Source organism: Panthera leo, chromosome E3 (assembly GCF_018350215.1).
Source record: "Panthera leo isolate Ple1 chromosome E3, P.leo_Ple1_pat1.1, whole genome shotgun sequence".
Classification (NCBI taxonomy): domain Eukaryota; kingdom Metazoa; phylum Chordata; class Mammalia; order Carnivora; family Felidae; genus Panthera; species Panthera leo.
Genome location: NC_056694.1, coordinates 37,320,030 through 37,347,070, shown reverse-complemented (window position 1 = coordinate 37,347,070; position 27,041 = coordinate 37,320,030). Strand labels below are relative to the sequence as shown.

The following is a 27,041-nucleotide window of genomic DNA, read 5'->3' as shown; positions in this document are numbered from 1 at the left end:
AGGTTCCTGTATGCAAGCCAGGGTGGTGGTCACTGGGATACAGGACAGTGAAGATGCATGTGATCCCTGGTCGTGGGCAGAGGAGGACAGAGTGTGAACCAACCAACAAATAAAGAAGAACAGTGATGATCCTACTGTGAAGACTGTTGGGGCAAGGATTTGCTATGGAGCGGGCTTGCAGGGAGTTCGTAAGAGGCCTTACTGCTGAGTGGCAGGGTGGGAGCAGCCTATTGGGTCACAGGGAATGGAGAAAGTGCCTGAATCCCAGAGGATGGCCCAGGAAGGTGGTGCAAGGTGAGGTAGGCAGCACAGAGGGCAGAGCAGAATCACTGGTTCGTGGCCCTGTAGGTTGAGGCATGGGGATGTTGGCTGCTCGGGATAGCATCACTGTCTCTGGTCTGGAACGTCTGGAGTGCAAGGAGGGAGCCTGTGGTACCTAGAACCGAGTTTGCGTGTCCTGCATTACCTAGAACCACACAGAGACTTGAGGCCAGGAGGTGCGGGCGTGTTGGAAGGGTGGGGAAGGAAGGTGGGCCGCTGCTGAGAATCGCAGGAGATGGGGGCCCCCGGCCTGAGTCCCCACGAGGAGCCAGGGTGCGGGCAGGGGCTCTGAAGGAGTCCAGGCTCCCAGGTGTAGCCTCTAGGGGGCTCCCTTCACCAAAGCCCACAGGTGTTGCTTCTTCCTGAGACCGCCAGCTTGCTAGAGCATGGCACTAGTCACTTCATTCTCCACATCATTCCATTCTCATCCTCAATGAAGAACTCTGGCCCTAGAGTTCCCAAGGTCCCTTGGGACATCCCAGGCTCCCTCCAGCAGTGCAGAGGCCCCTCGGGGACGACTGGAACAGATGCCTAGGAGGAGGAGCCCTCGCTGCTTCACCTGGTGAGGGCTTTTCGCTGAGGTCTTGGGTGACACCAAGAGTTGATGAAGCCCTGGCGGTGATGGTGGTGGCTGTCCCCAGGTGATCCCGGGTGGCTGGAGCCCGCCCGGCTTCTTTCTGTTGTGGGGATCCCATAGGTTGGTGGGTTTGCTGCACATGCTTCTCAGGGGTCCAGACTTGGGACCTTAGACCCAGCGGGTATGTCCAAGTCTGTCTGCACTGCTGTGTCTACACCACAGTCTGGGTGACTTATAAACAACAGACACTTATTTCTCACAGTTCCGGAGGCTGGGAAGTCCAAGATCAAGGTGCAAGCACGTTCGGTGTCTGGTGAGAGCCTCTTCCTGGTTCCTAGACAGCTGTCTACTCGCTGTGCTCACACGGCTGGGTTAGGGGATTCTGGAGGGCCTCTTGTAACGGTACTAATCCCATGCATCACAGCACCTCCTCATGACCTAGTCACTTCCCCAAAGCCCCAGCTCCCAGTACCATCACATTGGGGGTCAGATTTCAACGTGTGAATTTGAGGGGGGTGGGAAGTAAACATTCGATCTGTAGCAGGGTCCCAAACTCTGGTCTCTTGATGAAACTTGGGTTTTGTGAACGTGTAGCTAAGAAGGGTTAGAGTGGAGCGGGTGTTTTGGGGAGAATGTTAGGATCCCACTTTTACTCCACTCCTCACCCTGCCTGCTGGGGGGCCCTGACAGTTTTGGTGTGGAATGTTCTGGGCTTTGACCTTTACTCTGATCCCGGGGAGAGTTTGAATGTCCTGGTGCCTCGCTCCTTAGCAGGGTTATTAGTTCATTTAAGTAATTTAGAGTGTTGCCTTTTTGGGGTTGTAAATGGTGATCCTGGTACACCATGTGTATATACCACCATTCATTTGAGAGTGACCAGACAAAACAGCCCCAGGAGCCCTCCTGGCTCGCTCTGTGGCCTGTGAGGAAGGGACAGCACCTTCCCACCTGCACCGGCCATCACTGAAACAGCCTCTAACGGGAGCCTCGTGGTTGTGATTTTCCTCATCTGTAAAAGATGATGAACACATGTGTCCGTCCACGTGTAAAGGACAACAGAGCCGTGTGTGGGAACGCTGGGAGGCCCCCAGGGGAGGGGGTCTCCCTTGGTCTTTATTTTGTGGCTGGTCACCTGTTGGTTATCCAGGTCACCTAGCCACCTGTAAGTAGGGCAGAGTGTGAATCCCTCCGGCGCACAGGAGGTGAAGCGTCTGGGTTCCCCTGCGGCCGTGAGGTCCTGGAGTGTGTCAGTGCCCCGTAGCCAGGGCTTCTGGGCCCAAATCGCCTCTAGCAGGCCTTCCGCGTGGCCATAGGATTTTCAGCCCTTCTGATGGGGACGGTCTTCCCACGCCGCTCTTTCCTTGTGTGCGAACAGCCGCCCTTTGCAGCCTGCAGTGAGATCAGTGAGATGACCCCATTCACTGGCTGCTGTCCCTGTGTGTGTTGGGGGTGGACGTGGGGGTGGCCTCAGCATGGGGCTAAGTCACGGGGCTTTGAGGGGACCTCTGATATCGTCCTGCGTGGAGAGGAGGGGCAGGATCTGTGTCCCCTCCGTGGGTTCCGTATCAGGGGGCATGGAGGAAAAAGCCTGGTGGTTGTGGTGGTGGTTTGTCTTCTCCTTCATCTTCCTGTCTGTCTGCCTTTTCGTTTCTCCCCTTCATGGTGTTTTCTTGCTCTTTTCCCTCCCTCGTCTTTAGAGCTCGGCCTGCTCCTCTTGGTCCTAAACCTTGTCAACACACACACACACACACACACACACACACACACACACCACGCACGCCCAGACACACACACATGCACGGCACACCCCTGCAGCTGGGTACACCACACACCTGTATGCACGTGCAGACACACAGGAACACACACTCCTTCCCTGGTCCTCTGCACACACATTCTTCCTTTAAAAGTTCCCTTTAAAAAAACATTTTTTTTTAAATTTTATTTTTTAAACGTTTATTTATTTTTGAGACAGAGAGAGACAAAGCATGAACGGGGGAGGGTCAGAGAGAGGGAGACACAGAATCCGAAACAGGTTCCAGGCTCCGAGCTGTCAGCACAGAGCCCGACGCGGGGCTCGAACTCACGGAGTGCGAGATCATGACCTGAGCCGAAGTCGGCCGCTCAACCGACTGAGCCACCCAGGCGCCCCAAAAACATTTTTTTTTAATGTTTATTTATTTTTGAGACAGAGAGAGACAGAGCAGGAACGGGGGAGGGTCAGAGAGGGAGACAGAATCTGAAGCAGGTTCCAGGCTCCGAGCTGTCAGCACAGAGCCCGACGCGAGGCTCGAGCTCACAGACCGTGAGATCGTGACCTGAGCCGGAGTCGGAAGCTCAACCGACTGAGCCACCCAGGGGCCCCTAAAAGTTCCCTTTTAAAAACGTGAACTTTCGAAAAACCTAGCAAAACACAGAATAACACCGCGAACGCCCTTCCTTCAGAACCCATGCTTCCCATTCCTCACGTTGTATATGTCTTTCCACAGCACCTCCCCTGAGGTTACAGTTTTTATAAATAGTAAACCTAAATACGCATCGAACATAAAATACATCAAAAAGGTGTCTCTTAGGTGAGTGGGCTCCTTTCGTCCCTGATTGGTTCCTGTGGTCGCGGTTGAACATAACCCACAGCTGGAGTGAGACCAGGTCAGCACGAGCTCTGGTTCTGGTTTTCATTTGAAGTTGAGAACCCATGTCACGTAAATAAGTAGATGGGAATTAACAGGGTTTGGATAAAGAATAGCGTCTAATTCCAAGTTTTTTGCCCCCCAAAAAATCACGTTAAAGATTAATATCAAAAAACTTACTGATGAACTCCCAGCTGACAACTCAGGTTCCCCCAATTCCTAAGAATAGCTTTATTGAGGTATAATTCACACACCCTTAAGTCTACTAGTGGACAATTCATTGGTCTTTCCAGAACATGCTTCCAGTTTTGTGATACTACCGCATCTTGTACCATGTCTCTTGTTTTTTGTTTTTTTTTTAAGTTTATTTATTTATTTTGAGAGACAGAGAGAGGAAGTGGGGGAGGGGCAGAGAGAGGGAGAGAGAGAATCCCGAGCAGGCTTCACAGTGTCAGCGCAGAGCCTGATGTGGGGCTGGAACTCAGGAACTTGAGCCGAAACCAAGAGTCAGTCGCTTAACCAACTGAGCCACCCAGGTGTCCCTCATATTTTTTTTAAAATACTTTTTCTTGGACTGTGTGCCTGGCTGGCTCAGAGCAGGAGGCTCTTGATCTCAGGGTTGTGAACTCAGACCCCACGTTGGGCGTGGAGCCTTCTTTAAAAAAAAAAAAAAATCTTAAATTTTTTTCTTCTTTTAAAAGTAATGTTAATTATGTTAATTGGGGCATGTGGCAGGCCCAGTTAGTAGAGCGTGAGACTCTTGATCCCAGGGTTGTAAATTCAAGCCCCACTTTGGATGTAGGGATTACTTACAAATAAAATATTAAAAAAAAAAGTAATGTTAATTGTAGAAAACGTAAACAATATAGGGAAAACCAAAAAAAAAAAAAAAAATCGTCTGTTGCCTCTTCATCAGGAGGTTTTAGATTGTAGCATTTATACCTCCAGTCACAAAAGCTTAAAACTGGACTAAGATGTTGGGGCCTCCTGTGCACAGTTCCATCGGGTCATGCACGGTGCTGTGGGGGAGAGTAAAGCAGAGAGGGAAAACGGGGGCAGTTTGGTCAGCAAGCAGGGTAGCGGGGGTGGGCCAAAGGCCAAGCAAGGTTAAAGCCCAGGTCCAGGGTCAGGTGCAGTGACAGGCTGCGTGCCAGGCCTTGGGTGCCTTGTTCCCTGCCCCTACAGGGCCGTTGTGGGGAAGATGTCCGAGAAATTACTTCTTGTGCTTTCTTCTAGGATTTTTATGGTTTCAGGCCTCACATTATTAAAAAAGTCTGCACCTTAAAGTGCACTGATAGTTCCAGTACGTAGGACCCAGTGCAGATCCTAGGTGATTTTGGAAGGGTCCTTGTGCTGCCCCATGTCTCAGTCCTTTAGTTAAGAGCACTGCATGGTTCATGTCCCATGGAAAGACCTAACAGTAAGCAGAATGTCTGCACTTCTGTCCCTGCCGCGTCCCGTCCCAGCTGCCTTCTTTTCGTTTTGTTTCTTCAGTTCCACGTATGAATGAACTCATGTGGTAGTTGTCTTTCTGTGACTCACTTATTTCCCTTAGCATAATGCTTTCTAGATCCATCTGTGTCATTGCAAGTGGCAAGATTTCATTCTTTTTTTTATGGCTGTGTAACATTCCTCTGGCTGTGTGTACACATATGTATACCACGTCTTCTTCTTTATCCTTTATCAGTCGATGGATGCTTAGGCTACTTCCATAATTTGGCTGTTGTAGATAATTCTGCAGTAAACATTAGGGTGCTTGTATCCCTCTGAATTAGTGTTCTTCTATTCTTTGGGTAAAGATTCAGTAGTGAGATTACTGGATCGTAGGGTAGTTCTATTTTTAACTTTTTTTTCTTTTTAATTTTAGAGAGAGATCGCATGTGAGCAGGGGAAAGGGGCAGAGAAAATCTTAAGCAGGCTCCATTCTCAGTGCAGATCCTGACACGGGGCTTGATCCTATGGCCCTTGGGTCATCATCTGAGCTGAAATCAAGAGTCAGATGCTAAACCAACTGAGCCACCCAGGCTCCCCTCTGCTTTTAATTTTTTGAAGAATTTTCTTTTTTTTTTTTTTTTAAATGTTTATTTATTTTTGAGAGAGAGCACAGGCAGAGGAAGGGCAGAGAGAGAAGGAGACACAGAACCTGAAGTAGGCTCCAGGCTTCAGGCTCCGAGCTGTCAGCATGAACCTGACGCGGGGCTCGAACCCACGAACCGGGAGATCATGACCTGAGCCGAAGTCGGACACTTAACTGACTGAACCAACCAGGCGCCCTTGAAGAATTTTCATACTGTTTTCCAGGTGGCTACACCAGTTTGCATTCCCACCAACAGTGCACTGAGGGTTTCTGTTTCTCCACATCCTTGCCAACACCTGTTGTTTCTTGTGTTGTTGATTTTAGCCATTCTGATGGGTATGAGGTGATATCTCATTGTAGTTTTGATTTGCATGTCCCTGATGGTGGGTGATGTTGTGCCTCTTTTCATGTGTCTGTCAGCCATCTGTATGTTTTCTCTAGAGAAATATCTGTTCGTGTCTTATATTTTTAATTGGATTATTTGGTTTTGTTTGGTGTTGAGTTGTATAAGTTGTTTTTATATTCTGGATCCTAACCCCTTATCAGATATGTCATTTACAAATTCTTTCATTCAGTAGGTTGTTGTTTAGCTTTGATCGTAATTTCCTTTGCTGTATGGAAGCTTTTTATTTTGGTGTAGTCCCAATAGTTTATTTTTGCTTTTGTTCCATTGCCTCAGGAGACGGATCTAAAAAACTGTTGCTACAGCCGATGTCAGAGAAATTACTGCTTGTGCTTTCTTCTAGGATTTTTATGCTTTCAGGTCTCACATTTATTAAAAAATTTTTTAATGTTTATTTTTGAGAGAGAGAGAGAGAGAGAGAGAGAGAGAGAGGCAGAGTGTGAGTGGGGGAGGGGCATAGAGAGAGAGGGAGACACAAACCGAAGCAGGCTCCAGGCTCCGAGCTGTCAGCACAGAGCCCGACGTGGGGCTCGAACTCACGAGCTGTAAGATCATGACCTGAACCAAAGTCGGACACCTAACCGACTGAGCCACCGAGATGCCACTCAGGTCTCACCACATTAGAAACTTAATCCAGTTTATTTTTGTGTCTAGTGTAAGAAAGTGGTCCAGTTTCATTCTTTTGCATGTCACTGTCCAGTTTTCCCAGAGCCATTTGTTGAAGAGACTGTCCCTTTGCCATGACATATTCTTGCCTCTTTTGCTAAAGATTAGTTGACCATATAATTGTGGATTTGTTTTTGGGCCTTGTGTTATGTTCCGTTCATCTACGTTGTCTATTTTGTGCCCGTACCAGACGTTTTGATCACGACAGCTTTGTCATGTATCTTCAGATCTGGAATTGTGATGCTTTCAGCTTTGTTTTTCTTTTTCAAGATTGTTCTCGCTATTTGGGGTCTCTAGATGGTTCTGTACCAATTTTAGGATTCTTTGTTCTAGTTGTGTGAAAAATGCCATTGGTATTTGATAGGGATTACGTTAAATCTGTAGATTGCTTTGAGTTGTATGGACATTTTAACAATATTTGTTTTTGGTTTTTTTTTTAATTTTTTTTTAACGTTTATTTATTTTTGAGACAGAGACAGAGCATGAACAGGGGAGGAGCAGAGAGAGAGGGAGACACAGAATCCGAAACAGGCTCCAGGCTCTGAGCCGTCAGCACAGAGCCCGACGCAGGGCTTGAACTCACGGACCGTGAGATCATGACCTGAGCCGAAGTCGGACGCTTAACCGACCAAGCCACCCAGGCGCCCCAACAATATTTGTTCTTCTAATCCATGAGCATGGAATGTTTTCCCTTTTGTTTATGTCATCTTCAGTTTCTTTCATTAGTATTGTACAGTTTTCAGAGTACAGGTCTTTCACCTCCTTGGTTAAATTTATTCCTAGGTATTTTATTATTTTGGTGTACTTGTAAGTGGGATTGTTTTCTCAATTTCTCTTTCTGTTGCTTCATTATTAGTGTATAGAAAGCAGTGAATTTCTGTACATTGATTTTGTATCCTGTAGCCTTCCTGAATTCATTTATGAGTTCTAGTAGCTGTTTTGGTGGAGTCTTTAGGGTTTTTAGATATAGTATCATGTCGTCTGCAAATAGTGAGAGTTTTACTTTTTCCTTAATGATTTGGCTGCCTTTTGTTCCCTTCTCTTGTCTGATTGCTTGGGTAGGACTTCCAGTACTATCCTGAGTAAAAATGGTGGGAGTGGACATCTTGCCTTGTTCCTGATCTTAGGGGAAAGCTCTCAGTTTTTTCCCATTGAGGATGATGTTGGTTGTGGGTTCTTCATAGATGGCCTTTATTATGTTGACGTTTGTTCTTTCTTTTTTTTTTTAATTTTTTTTTAATGTTTATTTATTTTTGAGACAGAGAGACACATGAGGATGATGTTGGTTGTGGGTTCTTCATAGATGGCCTTTATTATGTTGACGTTTGTTCTTTTTTTTTTTTAATTTTTTTTTTTTTAATGTTTATTTATTTTTGAGACAGAGAGACATAGCATGAGCAGGGAAGGGGCAGAGAGAGAGGGAGACACAGAATGTGAAGCAGGCTCCAGGCTCTGAGCTGTCAGCACAGAGCCTGACGCGGGGCTCGAACCCACGAACTGTGAGATCATGACCTGAGCCGAAGTCGGACGCTTAACCGACTGAGCCACCCAGGCGCCCCAACGTTTGTTCTTTCTAAACCTACCTTATTGAGGGTTTTCATCATGAATGGATGTTGTACTTTGTCACATGTTGTATCTGCATCTTTTCAAATGATCTTACGGTTTTTATCCTTTCTTTTTTTGATGTGATGTATCACATGGATTGACTTGTGAATATTGAACCACCTTTACATCCTGGGAATAAATTCCACTTGATTGTGGTGAATGATTATTTTAGTGTATTGTTGGAGTCTTTTAATTTTTTTTTTAAAGTTTATTTATTTTTGAAGGAGAGAGAGAGACAGAATGTGAGTAGGGGAGGGACAGAGAGAGAGGAAGACACAGAATCCGAAGGAGGCTCCAGGTTCTGAGCTGTCAGCACAGAGCCCGACAATGTATTGTTGGATTCTGTTTGCTAATATTTTTGGAAGATTTTTGCATCCGTGTTCATTGGAAATATTGGCCTGTAGTTCTCTTTTTTGTAGTGTCTTTATCTGGTTTTGATATCAGGGCAGTGCTGGCCCCATAGAATGAATTTGGAAGCTTTCCTTCTATTTTTTGTAGTAGTTTGAGAAGAATAAGTATTAACTGTTTTTTAAATGTTTGTTAGAATTCCTCTGTGAAGCCATCTGGTCCTGGACTTTTGTTGGGAGTTTTTTGATTACTGATTCAATTTCATTTCTGGTAATTGGTCTGTTCAAATTTTCTGTTTCTTCCTGATTCAGTTTTGGGAGGTTGTATGTTTCTAGGAGTTTATCCATTTCTTCCATGTTGTCCAGTTTGTTGGCATGTAATTGTTTATAATATTCTCTTATAATCCTTCATGTTTCTTTGGTACTGGTTGTTGCTTCTCCTCTTTCATTTCTGATTAATTTGAGTCCTCTCTCTCTATCTCTCTCTCTCTTTTGGATGAGTCTTGCTAAAGATTTCTCAATTTTGTTGATCATTTCAAAGAACTGGTGCCTTGGTTTCATTGATTTGTTCTACTTTTTTTTTTTTTTTTTTTTTTTAGTTTCTGTTTTCTTTATTTCTGCTCTGACATTTATTATTTCCTTGCTTCTGCTGGCTTTGGGGTTTTGTTCTTCTTTTCCTTGCTCCTTTAGGTGTAACATTAGGTTGCTTATTTGAGATTTTTCTTGCTTCATGAGGTAGGACTGTGTTGCTACAGACTTCCCTCTTAGAACTGCTTTTGCTGCATAGATTTCGGACCATTGTGTTTTCACTTTCATTTGTCTACATGTATTTTTAAGTTTCTTCTTTGATTTATTGGTTGACCCATTCATTGTTTAGTAGCATGTTGTTTAACCTCCATGTATTTGTGGTCTTTCCAGATTTTTTCTTGTTGACTTCTAGTGTCATAGTGTTGTGGTCAGAAAAGATGTGTGGAATGACTTTGATCTTTCTGAATTTGTTGAGACTTGTTTTGTGGCCTAACGTGATCTAATCTGGAGAATGTTCCATGTGCACTTGAAAAGAATGTGTATTCTGCTGTTTTAGGATGGAATGTTCTGAATATATCTGTGAGATTCATCTGGTCCAGTGTGTCATTCAGAGCCACTGTTTCCTTGTTGATTTTCTGTTTGGGTGATCTATCAATTGATGTAGGTGGGTTATTCTCTACAATTATTGTATTACTGTCCATTACTTCCTTTATATTTGTTATTAACTTGTGTATTTGGTTGCCAGATATTTACTTCTTGTTAGTTTGTCCCCTTTCTGGTTATATAGTGCCCTTCTTCGTCTCTCGTTACACTCTTTGTTTTAAAGTCTATCTTGTCCCATGTAAGTATTGCTGCCCCAGATTGCTTTTCACACCCTTAGCATGATGAATGCTCATCCATCCCCTCACTTTCCATTTGCAGGTGTCTTTAGGTCTGAAATGAGTCTCTTATAGGCAGCATACAGATTGGTTTTGTTTTCTTACCCATTCTGTCACCCTTTGACTTTTGATGGGAGTGTTCAGTCCATTTATATTCAAAGTAATTGTTGATAAGTATGTGTGTATTACCATTTTTGTTACTTGTTCTGTGGTTGTTTTTGTAGTTGTTTTTCTCCATTCCTCTCCTCTCCTGCACTTTTCTCTCATGGTTAGTTGGCTTTCTTTATGATATACTTGGGTTCCTTCCTCTTTATTTTTTTCATGTCTTTACAGGTTTTCGATTTGTGGTTACCATTCGGTTTGTATGTCACCTCTTCTGCATATAGCAGTCTGTATGAAGTTGCTGGTCGCTTAAGTTTGAACCCATTCTTTAGTCCTCTCCTCCCCATGTTTTAGGTAAATGGTGTCATACTTTATAGCCTCTTATTTTGTGAGTCCCTTGAGTGAGTTCTACAGGTACACTTATTTTTACTGCTTTTGTGCTTCAGTGTGACCTCCTCTTGATTACATCTGTAAAGACCCTATTTCCAACTAAGGTCACATGCACAGGTGTAGGTGTGGAACTGAGACATATCCTTGAGGAGCACACAACTCCAACTGCCACAGAAGGAAAGGTTAATGGAGCAGAAGACCTGATATGCCCCTGAGCAGGGAGGAGAGGTCTGGGAGCACAAAGGGTGTTGGGGTGCAGACGTTGAATGGGCCGGGTTGAAGGGCTGAGGCTGGGGCTAGAGCCGAGTGGTAAGGACAACCTGCGAGGCTTCTCTCCAAATGGAGCTGTTCTCAGGGCTGAGCCTGTTAACCATCACCGGCTTCCCCTGGGCTGTGTCGTGCCTTATAATCTACAATTGTGTTTCCTTTCCTAACCAGGAAACTACTTTGCCTCTCACTTTTTCATGGGAGGTGAGAAATTCGACACCCCTCACCCTGAAGGTTACCTCTTTGGAGAGAACATGGATCTGAATTTCCTGGGCAATCGCCCGGTCCAGGTGGGTCACAGTGGGGTAGGCACGTGGGCAGTGGCAGCGAGGTCCTCCCCTCCGCTATCCATAGCTAGCTTTGAGGATAAGCAGGCACTGAGTCACCTCACATGGGCAGAGCTACTGGCTGGACGTGTGTATGTGTGTGCAGGGGTCACGTCCTGGCACTGCCCCCTTAGAGGTTGGATGGCTGCAGATAGCTCACTGGGGGACAGGGTAGCCACTGCTGAGCGCAATGCAGCCAGGCTATGGGGCTTATGGATAGTTATGGATTTGATCCCAGGCCTCTTGGATGACTTTCTTTAAAAAAGAAAAAACAGAAGCCACACTCTGTAGAACAGTGGGTGAGAGTTGTGACCCAAAAGAGACATGCACATGGCCAGTGAGCATTTTTACAAATGCACTTTCGTTAGTCATCAGGGAAGCACGCGTTTACATGCTGCTGTCCATTTGTCCAGCACACATTTGGTACCTGCTGGGTGCCTAGGACTCCTCCAGGGGCTGGGGATGGAGGACATATCCTACCCTCTTCCCTCCTGGGGTGCAGGCAGTGAAGAAAAGATTCATGAATGGAGACAAAAGAGACCGAGAGGGACTAGTGAGGGCCTCTGGGGAGGGGGTGCTGAGCAGGGGACTGGGTCTTGTACTTTAAAATGGTGGGCCTCAGTGTGGGTGAGGAGCCAGGCAGGAGACCCTCTCTTTCAGGAGATGCTGGACTCCATTTCCCAAGGCTGCTGAGTCCTGGGGTGTCCCTGGTCCTGGCAGGGGATGAGGTGTCCACTGGCCCGGGGGTCTTTAGGCTGTTTTAGCAGTGGAACAGCTGGTTGACATGAAATCTTGATCCTTTAGTGTGTGGGAGGCGAGGAGCTTTGGCCTCAAGTGCTGCCCTCCCCGACCCATGGGACCACTGGGGCTTCCAGGTTGTGCTGAGTCCCCCGCCCTCCTGAGTCTGTGAGAGCAAGAGTAGCAACCTCACCTTCCGTCTTCGAAGCCTCAGCTCGCAGGCAGGGCCTGGCTCTTACAGATCTCCCGTAAATCTGTTACTGTTTAAACTTTTCTTTTGAGGCCATCGTAGACTCCCCTGCAGTGGCAGGAAGGGGTTCCAGTCCTCTGTGCCTCCCTCGGCTTCCACAAGGACAGAATCTTCCAGAGCTGTGCTGCACTGTCATGGGCAGGAGCTGATGCCGCTGCAGCACATTTCCCAGAGATCTCCCATTTTCCGGCGCTCCCCTGTGTGTGTGTGTGTGTGTGTGTGTGCGTGTTTGTGTGTGAGTCCCTTCCAGAGTCTTTCCTGAGCATCATCCTTACCTTGCAGGCCCACTTTATTCAGGACAGCAGTGGGCACCAGGTCCCGCCTCTGGGAACATGGCCTCAGAGCCCCAGGGTCCCTCGGGCCGGGTTATGCTTACTGAGGGTCCCCCTGGAATTGGAGGACCATGGCTGGATCTATGTGGCCAGAATCCTTAAGGGTTCTGGTCCCTGTTGTTTGTCCCTTGTGGCGGCTGCCGGGCCTGTGGTTTCCTTCTGTACGAATGAGCGCAAGGGCTGGGGTGTACGGAGTCGTGCCTGTGCTCCGATTATCCCTGTTTTCTATCCCTGTCACATCCTGGGGATCACTGGGCATGGCTTTGGGTTTTTCCCTTCTAGTTTCCATACGTCACCCCCGCCCCCCATGAGCCGGTGAAGACGCTGAGGAGCCTGGTGAACATCCGGAAAGACTCTCTCCGACTGGTGAGGTGAGCCTTCGCCCTGCCTCACGCTGTGGTCACAGATGCCTGTGAGGGGAGGCAGCAGCTAGCGGCCCCAGTCCCTGCTCCCTCAGCTGTGGAGCCAGAAGGTCACGGACAGGTCTCGAGGCCAGAGGGGCTCCTAGGGTGTGAGTACAGAGGGCTCTGCTCATGGGACTCCAGTCTTCAAACCGGCCGTGCCCCCAGGGATGTCGGTCCGCGTCCGCAGACGCTTTCACTCGGGGGATTGGGTGCCCCTCGCCTGTGGGGGCAGAGACCAGGGATGCTGCTGAGCACCCCACAGTGCACGGGACGGCCCCACGACCAACAGCGATCCGGCCTCGCACGTCAGCAGGCTGAGAACCACGTTAAACCTGGAAGACGTCTGGGGCTGTGTCTAAACCCAGAGGACCCCTCTCTTTCTGTGGGCGGGACACGAGGGAGGGAGGGCTCTGCAGTGTCCGGCCTTATTGCCCAAACAGGGAGTGGGCCTCCACGCGTCTGGCAGCCGCCTCTGAGGGGCCCCGTGGGGGGCGCACCTGCTGTGCTGGGTGGAGGCCGCCACCTCTGTCCCTCTGCTCCCCGGCAGGTACAAAGATGGTGCCGACAGCCCCTCCGAGGACAGCGAGAAGCCGCGCGTCCTCTACAGCCTGGAGTTCACCTTTGATGCCGACGCCCGCGTGGCCATCACCATCTACTGCCAGGCGGTGGAGGAGTTCCTGAACGGGACGGCTGTGTGAGTGTCTGCGGCCTGGGTGGCGGCTGGCCCGGCAGCTGTGCTTCTGTTGTCCGTGCTGTGCGTTTGAGATCTTGGAGGTTTTCTTTGCAATAAGGGTCTCGCTGGCCCCGAAAGTTTGAAATCTGTAACTTCAGCGTGACCACAGACTCAGACAGACGGGCAGAAACGTACCCGCTTGTGTCCTGTTGGAGAAAAACACCTGAAGGCCAGACTGGCTCTGGTGCTGGAGCTTAGGCGTCAAGGCTTGGGACTGCTGGTACCTCAGTTTCCTCAGCTGGGGGTGGGGGTGGCTGGAGCCGCCCCCTCGTGGTCGGTATAAGGACCTTGGTGCTGCTGTTGGAGAAAACCCGTAGCTGGGGTGTGTGGGGAGCACTCCCTGCAGGGAGTGAACACTTTGTCCGTCGGGTCACTGGGCTCGGGGCTCCCTCTCTCGCACCCTCCCTTGCAGCAACAAGAGGACAAGGTGCGCAGCTCGGCTTTGGTCTGTGTCATATTTGGACCTGGAAGACGTGCCCCCAGAAGGATAGTGGATGCGTGAGCAAACAGCTTAGCCGTCCCTTGAGCTTTTGTCCTGAACCACCGGGGGGCTCCTCCACTGGGGACAGGGGACAGAAATGCTGCTCTGTCCCCTCCCTCTCTTCCCTTCCTGAGACCTGGCTGGAGTGGCTGGGAGCCTGCTTCCCTTCTCAGTTTCCTGGAGTTGAGTGGGGTGAACATAGAAGTCAACGGAACAAAGACCATCTCTAGGACCCAGAAGGCTGTGCCCAAGCACCTTTATCCGAGCCTGGAAATTCTGTTTCCATTTGAGCTGCAGTGTGCGTGACCCTCTTGCTCCTTCCCTGGTCTCCTCTCTCCTCCCTGCTTCTTGACAAGTGAGAAAAGGGGGCAGATCTGAGGTCCCAGAGAAAATCCCAGGTCTGCTTGGGAGCAGAGTCCTAGCCTGTGGCTTTATCACGGGCTCAGGGCTGAGATGTCACAGGGAAGAAAGGCCCTGTGGCCTCCAGGGGTTGGAGGGGCCCCCTCTCTTTGTGCATACAAGAGCAGCCCCGCCCCCGCCAGTCTGTCAGGCTCTCCAGAGTGTCTTTTGTCCAAGAGGCTGAGGGAAGCCCCAAGAGGGGCTGCTGTGGGGTGGGTGGAGGAAGCAGTCAGCACCGTGTGTTGGATTCCTGAATGGGGAGAAGCCCGAGTTGGTCAGAGTTGAAAATGCACGTACCCTTTCTGGGAACGTATCTTGGGAACGTGCTCGTATGCGTGGCTAAGATGTATGTAGAGAGGGTTCTGGAAGCACCGTTGGGAATAGCGAGATACTGGAGTCTGGTCTTCACCAGCGGGACGCCTGGTCGGATCAGAGTTAGTGACCACACAGTGGAGCCCATGCAATGTTTGCAGAACCCCGCACCCCTGCATGTGGCGGTTAGGGGACAGCGCTGGGGGCCGTCAGTAGTGAGGGAGCCGGTGTAGGTGGGCCGTCATGTGAATACTCAAGAACAGACACCGTGCACGCGGACGTGAACGTGCCCTCCTCTTCTGGGAGTGCTTAGTGGGTTGTGGCTGGGACAGAGAAGCCCATGGCAGGGAGCGAGCGTGAGGGTGGGCTGTGGGGACACGGCATGCCGGGCACATGTTTGTACCATGTTTGTTCACTAAAGTAAACGCACCTCAAAAGCCAAATGGAAAAGCGCAGCCAGATCTGGAAAGGCAGTCGTGGGGCAGGTGTGGGCCCCAGAGGACTTGTAAGCAGGTAAATTACCAGGCAGGGCCGGAGGCGGGCGAGGACTCACAGGTGGAGAAGGGGGTCTTCACGTCTGATTTCTGCTCGGTCCCCACAGACTGGTGGCTGCCAGCCCCTGCCTCACAGGTCCTGGGCTGGCAAGGGACTGAGACTGAGGACCGGGCACAGCAGACCATTTGCTCTGGGCACAGTCTCAGCGGCCTTTCTCTCGCCTGCCCTTTCAGGTACAGCCCCAGGACCCCTGCCCTGCAGTCTGAGACCGTCCACTACAAGAGAGGGGTGAGCCAGCAGTTTTCCCTGCCCTCCTTCAAGATAGACTTCTCCGAGTGGAAGGATGATGAGGTAACCTGGCCCCCTTCACCAGCCCTCTCCCGAGCACCGTCCGATCGCCACAGGCCTGTCTGCTCACATTCCTCGAGTGGCTGATAAGCCTCAGGAGTGTATGTGTGCTCAGTCAGGCGTGTGCTGGACCAGGGAGCGGGGTGTGATTCGAGTGTTGGCTAGACTGGATGATTGAGGACGGACAGAGCGTCAGCAGTTAGAGGCTCCAGTTAGCGGCTTGGGTGGTGCCTTGTCGGGGCTGTGGGACTGCAGTCTGGCAGGGTCCCTTCCATCTTCTGGTTCTTGGCCGGGGCTGGCAGTTTATATCACATGAAGGATGGCAACGGGAGCTTTGTCTGTAACAGCAGAATTTGGACATAACCTGTCTGTCCATGATGAAGGGATTGCTTACTCACTGATGTTATGGGAACCGTATGATCGTATGGGCACCGTGGTTCGTTTCCGTAACGGGATGCTGTGCAGCCCCAGCAGGTGGAAGGGATCTGTGTGTACCGTACACACCGGTACCGAAAGCCCCTCCTGGGTCTGGAGAAGAGTCTGTTGCAGACAGAGGTGCAGTATAATTTCACTCATGCGACAAGAAAGATGCACAAAGCCATTTCCGCAGGTGTCCGTATGTGTGTATAAAGCTCGAGGAGAAACTGAAGAAGATGCCCATGAACTACATGGTGGTTATTTCTGCGCAGGGTCTTGATATAAGGCAAAGAGTCCTGCGTTACACACGCTCGAGCCCATTCTGCATGTGAACAGTGTGAGTGCCAGCAGTATGTATATGTCTGAGTTGTTTGAACAGGTCTTTTAAGGTAGAATTTGCATACCACAAAACTCACCACTTTTAAGTGTATAATTCAGCGATTTTTAGTAAATTCATGAATTATGCTGTGGTCACCACAGTCCAGTTCTAGAACCTTTCCGTCCTCCCAGTAGGGTCCCTCATCCCCATTCTTAGTTAATCCCAGTTTGTAGTCTCAGCCCCTGGTAAGTACTGATGTACTTTCTGGATGTTTTATATAAATGGAATCATATGATAGGTGGCCTTTTGTATCAGGCTGCTCTCACTTGGCTGAATTCTCTAGTTTTTTAAAGAAGGTAGTCATGTATTACTGAAGTACATTATGGGGAAGGAGTGGAGGCAGAGGGGCGTGGGATGGTGTAGGAGCTGGGCAGGTGGGTTCTGGGTCATGAGCTGTGTCAGAAGGTGAAGGCCACACCGTGGTTGTTTGCTCTCGTTCGTCAGGGCGCTTTGGCGGCCAGCAGCAGAAGCTGCCTCTACTGCTCATGTGAGGAAGTCTTCTGAAAGAAGGATGGGGCTTTTGGAGCCCCAGGAAGAGCTGGACAGCCAGGCCTTGGGACAGCCCCGCCCCCGGCCTCGTTCCAGCACATGGCTCCATCTCGGGGTCCACACACTGCTGGCTGGGATACCCAGCGGCTGCACGCAGTCCTGCCCACCCTCCTGTGAATGCGGGAGAGCTGCTCCTCAAAGAGAGGGGGGTGAGAGGGCAGCAAGGGGCTAGACAGACACGTGGGTGCCCTCACCCTGCGGTTGTTGTGGGGAGGACCGGATTGAGCCTGCATCTGTTTGGTGACCTCCGTGTGTAGTGCGTCCCTTGGTATTTTGGCCGCAGAACAGGTCCTTGTGCATTTGTAGGTGTGCTGAGTCAGCCAGCACTTGGGGTGCTAGCCCCCAGTGAGGCTAGTTGTCCTGGGGGCACACCTGGCTCGTAAACCAGTCTGAAGTGCCACGCACGGGCACCCCCTTTCCTCCCTTAGAGCTTCAGGAGGCCCACATCCCAGGTCATCAGCATGAGGCAACGCGGCCATGGCTGGGGTGGTGGTAGGCGCCACGTGGAGTGGTGGTAGCCACTCCGGGCCTGTCCAGTGTGGAGTCATCCCAGGACGTTTCCTTGCCTTTGCCTTCTCCGGTGATCACCGCAGCTAGTTGTGTTTTTGAAATCAACTCACTTCGTTTGTGTATTTTTTTTTTTTCTTTTGGCGGTAGAATACACAGAACAAAGTTTACCATTATGACATTTAGTACAGTTCTGTATGCGTACCTCTGTGCAGTCCCAGAACATTTTCATCACCCTAGCGGGAAACTCTGCACCCATTAAGCGGTCATTTCCATTCTCCCCTCTATTACGTGTATTTATATTTTTTCTTCAAAAAATTTTGCGTAATGTTTATTTTTGAGAGGGAGAGAGAGACAGAGTGCCAGCAGGGGAAGGACAGAGAGAAAGGGAGGCACAGAATCCGAAGCATGCTCCAGGCAGTCAGCGCAGAGCCAGATGCAGGACTTGAACCACCACATTCTGTGAGATCGTGACCTGACCCAAGTCAGACGCTCAACTGACTGAGCCACCCTGGCGCCCCTCTTCTTTTTTTTTTTTTTTTTTTTAAACGTTTATTTATTCTTGAGAGGGAGAAAGAGACGGAGTATGAGCAGGGGAGGGGCAGAGAGAGAGAGAGAGGGAGACACAGAATCCGAAGCAGGCTCCAGGCTCCAAGCTGTCAGCACAAAGCCCAATGCGGGGCCCGAACCCACAAACCTCGAGATCATGACCCAAGCTAAAGTCAGACACTCAACTGACTGAGCCACCCATGTGCCCCTACATGTGTTTTTAAAAGGAAACTGTATCAGTTATTACCATAGTTGGGAAACTGCTTAAACTTGCCATAGGTAGAAGGTTCTGGAAGTTAAGCTGTATGGAGAGCCAGCTGTTATGATGTCCTGTCGCTGTGTCATTGACTGCCGAAGGTGCTGAAGCGGACATTGGCAGGTGTTAGAAGCCTGACAGATACTCGGGCACCAAACCCAGATTTTTGCTCAACCAGGGCTTCTCAGTCTCAGTGCTGTTGAACCCTGGGGCCCAGATCATTCTCTGTGGTGAGGACTGTCCTGGGCATTGTGGGATGTTGATCCTTGGCCTCCACCCTCCAGGTGCCAGGAGCCCCCCCTAGTGGTGATAACCAGGGATGTCTCCAGACACGGCTAACTGCCCTTTCGCCATCCTCCTTTCTAGGCATTTTCCTGGATTTGCCTATTTAAAGATTACAACAGCAATGTATGCTTATTGTAAAATGTGAAAATTATACAGAATTTGTAAGGCAAAACGCGCTCCAGTTGAATCTTCTCCAGAGGCAACCACTTCTGACCATTTAGGGGGTGTATTCCAGACTTTTCTCCCATGTGCATTTGTTTGTTGTAAAGATGCAGTCATGCGTAGAAATATTATTCTGTAGCTTGTTTTTTCCCCCCACAATCATTGAAAGTCATTTTCTGATACATCATTACACATAATGAATTATCTATATTCAAAAACCTATGTTTTCCCTTTGAAGTACATACTCCTTGAAGGCAAAGCTCTTATCTGAGCATGAATGCAGTGAACAGTGTGTGTGGATACATTTCCAGAGGATAAGTACTCTGGTCTCCACTGCATTGTTGCCTGCTGGCTTTACCTTTCTGCTTTAATTCCCAGAGCCACTTCCTCTGGCCTTCTCCTTTCTATGTATGTATGTATGTACGTATGTATGTATGTATGTATGTATGTATTTAAATTTCCATCCATGTTAGCATATAGTGCAACAATGATTTCAGGAGTAGATTCCTTAGTGCCCCTTACCCATTTAGCCCATCCCCCCTCCCACAGCCGCTCCAGTAACCCTCTGTATGTTCTCCAAATTTAAGAGTCTTCTGTTCTGTCCCCCTCCCTGTTTTTATAATATTTTTGCTTCCCTTCCCTATGTTCATCTGTTGTGCATCTTAAAGTCCTCATATGACGTCTCTTTTTTTAAACAGCTTATTGAGGTCTAATTTTCACCCCTTTAAAGTGTACAGTTTGGTGATATTTACCATAGAGATAGTCCCTGACTTCAGATGGTTCAACCTAAGACTTTTCGACTTTACGATGGTACAGAAGCAACGCACATTGGGTAGAAATTGCGCTTCGAAGTCTGAATTTTCCCCTTTCCCTGGGCTAGCAATGTGTACTACGGTCCTCGCTCAGGACTCCAGGCGGCAGGAGTCATGGCTTCTGGTCAGCCGCGTGGTCACGAGCGTAAATGACCACAAACTGGAGGCCATTCTGTTTTCCTCCTTCACTACAGTGTTCAGTACATCATGTGAGATACTCAGCACTAAATTATGAGATCGGCTTTGTGTTAGGTGGTTTTACCCGCTGTAGGCTGATGTTTTTGAGCGTGTTCAAGTTCTGCGAGGTGTATTATTAAGTGCGTTTTTGACTTCTCATACTTTGAACTTCTGAGGGGTTTCTCGAGATGTGACCCCACCGTAGAAGGTCTGTATTCATAGAGTTGTGCAGCCATCACCACCATGTAACCCCAGTCCACTTCTGTCACCCCCAGAAGAAACGCTCTGCCTGTCCGCATTCCTTCCCCAGCCTCCCCCTCAGCCCCTGGCAACCACTCATCTACTTCCATCACTGTGGATGTGCTTGTTCTGGAAGTTTCAAATAAACGGTCATACACTGTGCAACCTTTTGTGACTGGCTTCTGTCACTGAGCGCGTGTCTCACGCAGGTGGTAGCAGTTGTCAGCACGTCATTCCTTTCCACGGCTCACCATACTCCGCTGTGTGGTTGGACCATGCCCGGTTCATCTGTTCACCGGCTGACGGGCGCTTAAGTTTTCTGCACCTTTGGGTTCTTAGTAATGCCATTCTGAACGTCGCTATACAAATTTTGGTGTGGATGCGTGTTTTTATTTCTCTTGGTTATGGTTTGCTTTTTAATTTTATTTTTTAAGGCTAGTTTTCATAGTAGTTTCAGGTTCACAGCACAGTTGAGAAGAAGGCATAGAGATTTCCCATAGAGCCCCATCCCCACATAAGCATAACTTGTTTTACTGCATTGTAGTGTGGGCGTCTTTTGAGATGTCCTAGTGGTTGGAGTGGCTTCTTTGCTGGTTTTCGGGCTCCCTGTACCCTGAGGCTGCCGTGAGCCTGCGGCCTGGCTGGGTCCTGTCCTGAACACGTTCTTCACCGCCCCGCGTGCAGCTGGTGTGCACATGGCTTCCTGTAGTCCTGCGTTCCTGGGAATCCATGGCCTGTGTCTCTGTGAGGCCTTCCCAGGCCACTGTCCTCCTCAGCTCCTGCTGCCTGAACATGCTGAGCTTTGCATGGCTGGTGTTCATGGCATGTTTTGTTGACCACCATGGTCACTGGGCATAGCTTTTATCCCTCTTTTACAGACAGGGAAACTGAGGCTTGGGTGGTGGAGCCAGACTCCATCCTAACACCTGGCCCCTCCCAGTCCCGCCTCCCATTGGCAGCCTGGGACCCACAGGCACCTTCTGGGCCTCCCCTTGCAGCCCTGCTTCGGGTGACCTCAGTGGTCACGTCTGTCCTGTGGCCCCGCTGGTGAGCCGATGTGGACTATGCCCAGGGAGACACATGTGGGGAGGAGAGCGGTCTTTGGCCAGGGGGCAGCTGGGAGCCACGGAGGAGAAGGAAAAGTGAGAGTGGGTTTCTCCTTGAGCTCATCCGCCTGCCACGGTGTCGCCGCTCCCTTCTCCTCTGGTGCCCATCCAGGAGAACAGAAAATGGCTCAGATAGATGCTGTCCTTCGGTGCTGGTGGCAGCCAAAGGGGAACAGCCCAGGTGTCCCTTAGCTGGGAGTGGTCGAGTGTGGTCTGGCCGTGTGGTGGGAGCGTCACTCAGCCTTAGGGAGGGAGCACTGGCACGCGTGTGGCATGGGTGAACCTTGAAAACATGGTGCTCACTGAGGGAGGCCAGACAGAAAAAATCGACGCCCAGACCGGACGTATCTATGGACACAGTGGGGCTTAGCAGGTGGGGAGGGCTGGGGAGCGGGTGGTGATAGGGACAGGGTTCCTGTGGGGACATGAAGAGTGTTCTGGAAATGGATGGTGGAGGTGGTGAACGTGGCCTTACAAATGTACTTAATGCCAGTGAGTTACACGTGTTTGCCACGTCATTTTTACATATTTCGCTGAAAGGGGAAAAGTGCAGCCTGACGTCTGTCTTCCCTCGCCATTTTGTCTGTCTGCACGAGCTCTGCCGTGACGCCATCCTGCTCACCGCGCCTCCTCCCTCCCGCTCGGTCTGACTGTTCTCTCTTCGTTTTCTCCTCAGTTGAACTTTGACCTGGACCGGGGCGTGTTTCCAGTGGTCATCCAGGCCGTGGTAGACGAAGGAGATGGTGAGCGGCCTTTCCTCGTGCATCCCCCTTCCAGGCCGTGGACGCTTCTCTCCTCAATCAGCCGGAGGAGTTGATTCCAGACGTGATGAAAGATGTTGGCTCAGCCCACTTAGCACTTTTAAGGCCGTAGGGTTCAAGCCCCAAGCTGTCCGTCTGTCGGGCCCCTCCTGGGCTGTGGGGCCCTCCCTTCAGCTCCTTCTCCCGACTCAGGAATTGCCGGCTGCCTGGCTTCCACTGTGGTAGCAGCGCTAGACAGGCCTCAGATTTTGTGTCCGCCCCCAGCGGGTTGATGGAAGACCAGAGAGCGGGGCGGCCACGCTCATTGGCTGACCGGCCCTGTGTCCTCCTGCCGGGCTTGCCACTGCTGTGGGCTGCAGCCCCCCAGCCCCCAGTGTGGGAGCCCTGCCGGCCGAGTCCCAGCTCCTCGGCCCTGCGGAAATGTCCCTCCGTGCAGAGCCAGCCGTGGAGATGTGGCCAGAGGGAGCAGTGGGCCCCCAGGCAGAGGAAGGCAAGATGAGGACGGTCCTCCCTAGGTTTTGGGGTCTCTGGCAGAGAGCCTGGGAAAGCACCAGCTAGGAAGAAGTTCAGGGTGGGGGGCAGAGGAGGGACTGAGGCCAGCTCTGACCACCCGTTCCTCTCTCCCCCGGGCAGTTGTGGAGGTGACCGGCCACGCCCACGTGCTCTTGGCTGCCTTTGAAAAGGTGGGTGCCACCCTGCCCCTTAACTCTGACTGTGACTTGGGAGCGCTGGGCAGAGGGTGCTGTTTTGAAACCAGAAGTTTGAACTTGGGGTCTGGGCCTTGGCCAAATGGGCTTAGTGCCCTGACGTTCAGGGCAGGTGGGAGGCTCTCCACATATTCTGGGCTCCGGGAGGCTGGGCTTCGAAGCAGCATCCCCTGCGGGAGGGTTTTCAAAGGGTGTCTGGTGTGTGGTGAGGGGGCATCTCCTGTAGAACCCCCTGTAACCTGCCAGCGTAGGGGCGCAGACACCCCCGTGGAGGACTCTGCTCACAGACCAGCTTCTCTCTGGGATGTGGAGGGGTCACCAGGGTTGTCACCACCCAGGAACCCCGCCTTTCCCACCAGGGCCATGGGAACCTGTTAGCCTGGCCTGGTCCTTGCATGCCTGCTGTGCCGTCCCTCCAGGTGGCTGTGTGACCCTGGTCCCATGGAGCTGGGTTGACCTCACATCCCACTGTGGCCTTTCAGACTTCTGGGGCAGATATTTGTTGTACTAACTTCTGGTGTCTGTGAGGACAGAACTGGGCCCATTGTTTGTTGTGTCCTTGGGTCACATCTAGGCCCTCGTGGGGTCCCTGAGTTGGGGATGCCTCACATATAAGAGGCCATTTACGTCCAAGGATTCACTTAATGCTACCTTCGGCCTGATGTGTATTTGAACTTCGATGTTCGTTCGTCTGTGCGGACCTGAGTTCCCAGTCTCCCCTGCTGTTCGTGTGTCATGGCCACAGTACTTAGGGTGCGGTGGGTGTGTTGGCTGTGGTGGTGGGGATTGTCAGCCTCCCCATTGTCTCCGTGTTAGGATGTCATGGGGTCACTGCTATTCATGGGGGCCAGCAGTTGTGTGTGTGTTCACGCAGCAAGCACGTGTGTGGCTGTGTTGGGAGCAGATCCCTGCTCACCGAGACCCTTGCTGGAGGTAGTGGGGTGAATCCCTGTTGGAGAAGGCCATGGCTGACAGCCCCACATCCCCAGAACATTGGCCTGCACTTTGAGATCGTAAAGTGTTTTCAGCACCCGCCTGTGGCCTGGGTGGACGAGGATCAGGGACCCCATGAGGAAAGCAGGCTCAGGCTGCTGCTTCTGGGCTTTGCGCCGCACGTGGGCATCTGCTGACCCCCATCCTTCTCAGCCCGGTGTGTGTCTGCATCCTTGAGAGCATTAAGGGCAGTGCCCAACTCCTCCCTGTGATCTGGGTCTTTCCAGACACCCCAGGGACTAGTGCAGCTGGGCCTGAGGCCCCTTTTTAAATCATCTGTCTTGTGCCCCCCCGCCTCCCCCTGCCCAGCCCCAGGGGCTGGTGACACAGAGCGCCCAGGGCAGAGGTTGGGCCTCTCCCTCACTGGCTACGCTCCCCAGGCCCGGCCTTGTCAGAAGGGACGGTGTTTCCTGTGCGTTGCTCTGGCGGAGTTAGGGGCCGTCAATGGCAAACGTACCATTGGCCTTTCCAGTCTAGAGCCCAATGAGAAACTGCTTTATTTTTGGAGTCCGTCATCCTGAAAATGCCTAGTGTTGGTCTCCGTTGACTCGGAGGGGCAACTGGTGTTGTTGCAAGATCTCAGGTCTTGTCCCTTAATTAACCTCCTCCGTCTCCCGGTGGTGTGCCTCCCCAGATACCACCAAACACATCTATCCTCTTTAGTTCTTGGCGTGTTTAGACTTGGGGCTTTCCTGTGTACGTGTGCGTGCCTCGTCTCGTGTGCGTGTGCATGCTTTATCTTCCTGGCTGGGCCGTGCCCTTTCGGGGTTAGAACTCGGTTGTCTTGGTTCTTGCCATCCAGGTGCTGCTTCTTGCTGTTGGGAGGCTCTAAGAACTCCAGCCGATGGTCGTAAACCTGAATGTGCTTGAGAGAACTACCCAGAGAAAGTGGGTTACTTGCGTCAGGGCGGACCCAGGAGGTGGTCCTCTAGGTAGTTTCGAGGCCCAGTCAGGGGGCCACATTTGGAGACACTGGCTGGGCTCCGTCCTTCAGCTGTGGGTGTGGAACGGCTGGGGAACGGCCTGCAGCTTGCCAAGCAGAGTGCTAAGTGGTACCCGCTTGACTGAGTTGATCTCTGTGTCTTTCTCCCCTGTAGCACGTCGACGGTAGCTTCTCTGTGAAACCTTTAAAGCAGAAGCAAATTGTAAGTCTGGTAGAAGAAACATCAAGATCCCTTTTCATTTAAAAGACACACACACACACACACACGCGCGCGCGCGCTCTTACACTCTCCAGGGTCATCATCCGGGCCCTGGGAAGTCTGGATCTGCCTCCTCGGGTGTGTGCATGTGCCCGTGTCCCAGCATTGACTCGTAGCCCCGAGTCTCGTCTAGCTGCACAGGGCGTGTTTGTGGTCCATAGACCCGTGTGGGAAACACAGCAGCTCAGGCCGCTTCTGAACTTGGTCAGCCTAAGGGCTGACTGGTCACTCTTGTGCAGCTCGTGACTGGTGGGTTCAAAGTAGTTTTTCTCTGGGGAGGGGGATGGTAAGGTGGGCAGAGGGTATGGTTGCCTGGCCCATATAGAGGTTGGCACCATGCCCCCCAGGGGGCAGAACCACTGGGCCTCCCGTCCTATTGCCCGTGCTACTGGTTGGGCTGGGCAGATAGCAGATTCTCTGCCCTTCCCCTGGCATGGGGCCCATTCCCTGAGGTGCGGGTGGACAGAATTTCAAACCACGACTGCCCTGGGAACCAGGTCCGGCCCCCGGGAAGTGGTGTTGGGCCAGGTGGGTACAGAGGAGCCCTTGAGTGGGGGCGGGCAAGTGCCTGGCTACCTCTCTGCTCTCCAGGTGGACCGGGTCAGCTACCTGCTGCAGGAGATCTATGGCATCGAGAACAAGAACAACCAGGAGACAAAGGTATGTGCTTGTAGTGACACCCGCCAGACTTCAGATGGACCTCCCTCCCTAGCTTTCCTTCCACCCATATAGGAGCAGGTTCCTGGAGGGACTTGCCTGGATCTCCCAGTCCTGGCCAGGGCCCGTGGGCTGGTGGTGGATGAGCTAGTCCCCTTGTGTGCCTTCTCCTGGAGGCCCTGGGACCCCAGGCTCCATTTTTCCTTACCTTTTTAACAGAGACGGGTGCCTGGCTGGCTCAGCCAGTACAGCGTGACTCTTGATCTGGAGGTTGTGGGTTGGAGCCCCATGTTGGGCGTAGAGATTACTTAAAAATAATAATAAATCAGTAAGTGAACAGGATCTATGGGATATTTTGTCCTTTTTCCAGCAAATTCACTGGCTTGTTAACATCATTGGGTGGCCACCCGTCAGGTTAGCAGAGATAGCCTGGGGCTGTGGGACCCTGTGCTACCCTCCGCCAGCCGGCTCACCTCCCAGCCACGAGCGCCTGCACACTTGTAACTGAAACGTGTGTCTGACAGGGCCGTGGTCCGGCGCAGCCAGGGAAGGGTAGCAGAGAATCAACCTGTGCCTTTGTCATCATTTTAAAGGCACAAGTGAAAGTGCCATCTCTTAAAAATGTCTGGAAGTCTTGCACCCCAGCTTCTGTGATCTGGAACCCACTAGAAGCTGGAAGTCAGGGCAGCTTGGTGCTTGATCAGGCCCTTAGCTTCAAGTGAGTGCCCTGTGTGTGTCTCACATGCTAACACTGGAGGCTGGCCGACTTTCTGTTAAGGGCCCAGAAGTATATATTTTAACTGTACTGGCCGTACCGTGTCTGTCGTGTCCGTTCAGTGCCCTGATTTTCCGTGTAGCGCGCAAGTAGCCGTAGCCGTCTGGAAACCAGGGGGCAAGGCTGTAAACTTCCAGTAAAACTTTATTTATGGAAACGGGTGGTGGGGCCACAGCTTGCTGTTGTGCAGTGTTGCCGGCTTTTGATCCAGCCACTCATTTCGATTAGGCGGGTTGGGCATGTCAGTCCTTTTCTGCTTTAAACCAGTAAGTGGGTACCCTGTGCAAGACTTGCTCCGTAGTGTTGGGTCCTTTCCACGTTTTCTTTTTGGTTCTGAGGAATAGAAGGAGACCAGAACTTTCGGGATTTGGTATGTGTGTTGTGGGTGGGAGTCCCAGGCTCTCCTCTATGCTGGGCCGTGCACAGGCCGGGACTGAGCTTGGTGCCCTGGGAGTGCGGCTCTGGGCCACGTGTCCTGAGGGAGTCCTGCTCCGGGGTGACCTTCTTCTGCTCTCTTGGGCTCCCCTCTGCCACAGCAGCCCCCAGGGGAAGCGGGGGACGGCCGGGGGGACGGCCAGGGACGGAAACGCCTGCCCGCCCCCCTCCCCGCCCCGGCCCCTTCCTCTGGCCCGTGGGACCCCACCGACCCCGGGGCCCTTCGTGTCCCTGCAGCCGTCGGACGAGGAGAACAGCGACAACAGCAACGAGTGTGTGGTGTGCCTGTCGGACCTGCGGGACACGCTGATCCTGCCCTGCCGGCACCTGTGCCTGTGCAACTCGTGCGCTGACACGCTGCGCTACCAGGCCAGCAACTGCCCCATCTGCCGGCTGCGTGAGTGGGGCCTCCCGCCCAGGGCACGGCGAATGGGTCGTGGAGGTGGCGCGGGTGGTTGGTAGCCAC

The 27,041-nt window shown here is 51.4% G+C and overlaps 1 protein-coding gene across 4 annotated transcripts in view; it reads left to right on the top strand.

The window, feature by feature from the left end:
* Positions 1-27,041, top strand: part of MGRN1 (mahogunin ring finger 1) — a 54,885-nt gene that overhangs the window by 12,758 nt on the left and 15,086 nt on the right. For all 4 annotated transcript variants that reach the window (XM_042922410.1, XM_042922409.1, XM_042922413.1 and 1 more), the window contains exons 2-10: positions 10,960-11,078; positions 12,717-12,805; positions 13,386-13,532; positions 15,492-15,609; positions 21,722-21,788; positions 22,440-22,489; positions 24,604-24,651; positions 25,300-25,368; positions 26,813-26,972. In XM_042922410.1, coding sequence (XP_042778344.1) covers positions 10,960-11,078; positions 12,717-12,805; positions 13,386-13,532; positions 15,492-15,609; positions 21,722-21,788; positions 22,440-22,489; positions 24,604-24,651; positions 25,300-25,368; positions 26,813-26,972 — 867 coding nt within the window. The remainder of the gene's footprint in view (positions 1-10,959; positions 11,079-12,716; positions 12,806-13,385; positions 13,533-15,491; positions 15,610-21,721; positions 21,789-22,439; positions 22,490-24,603; positions 24,652-25,299; positions 25,369-26,812; positions 26,973-27,041) is intronic.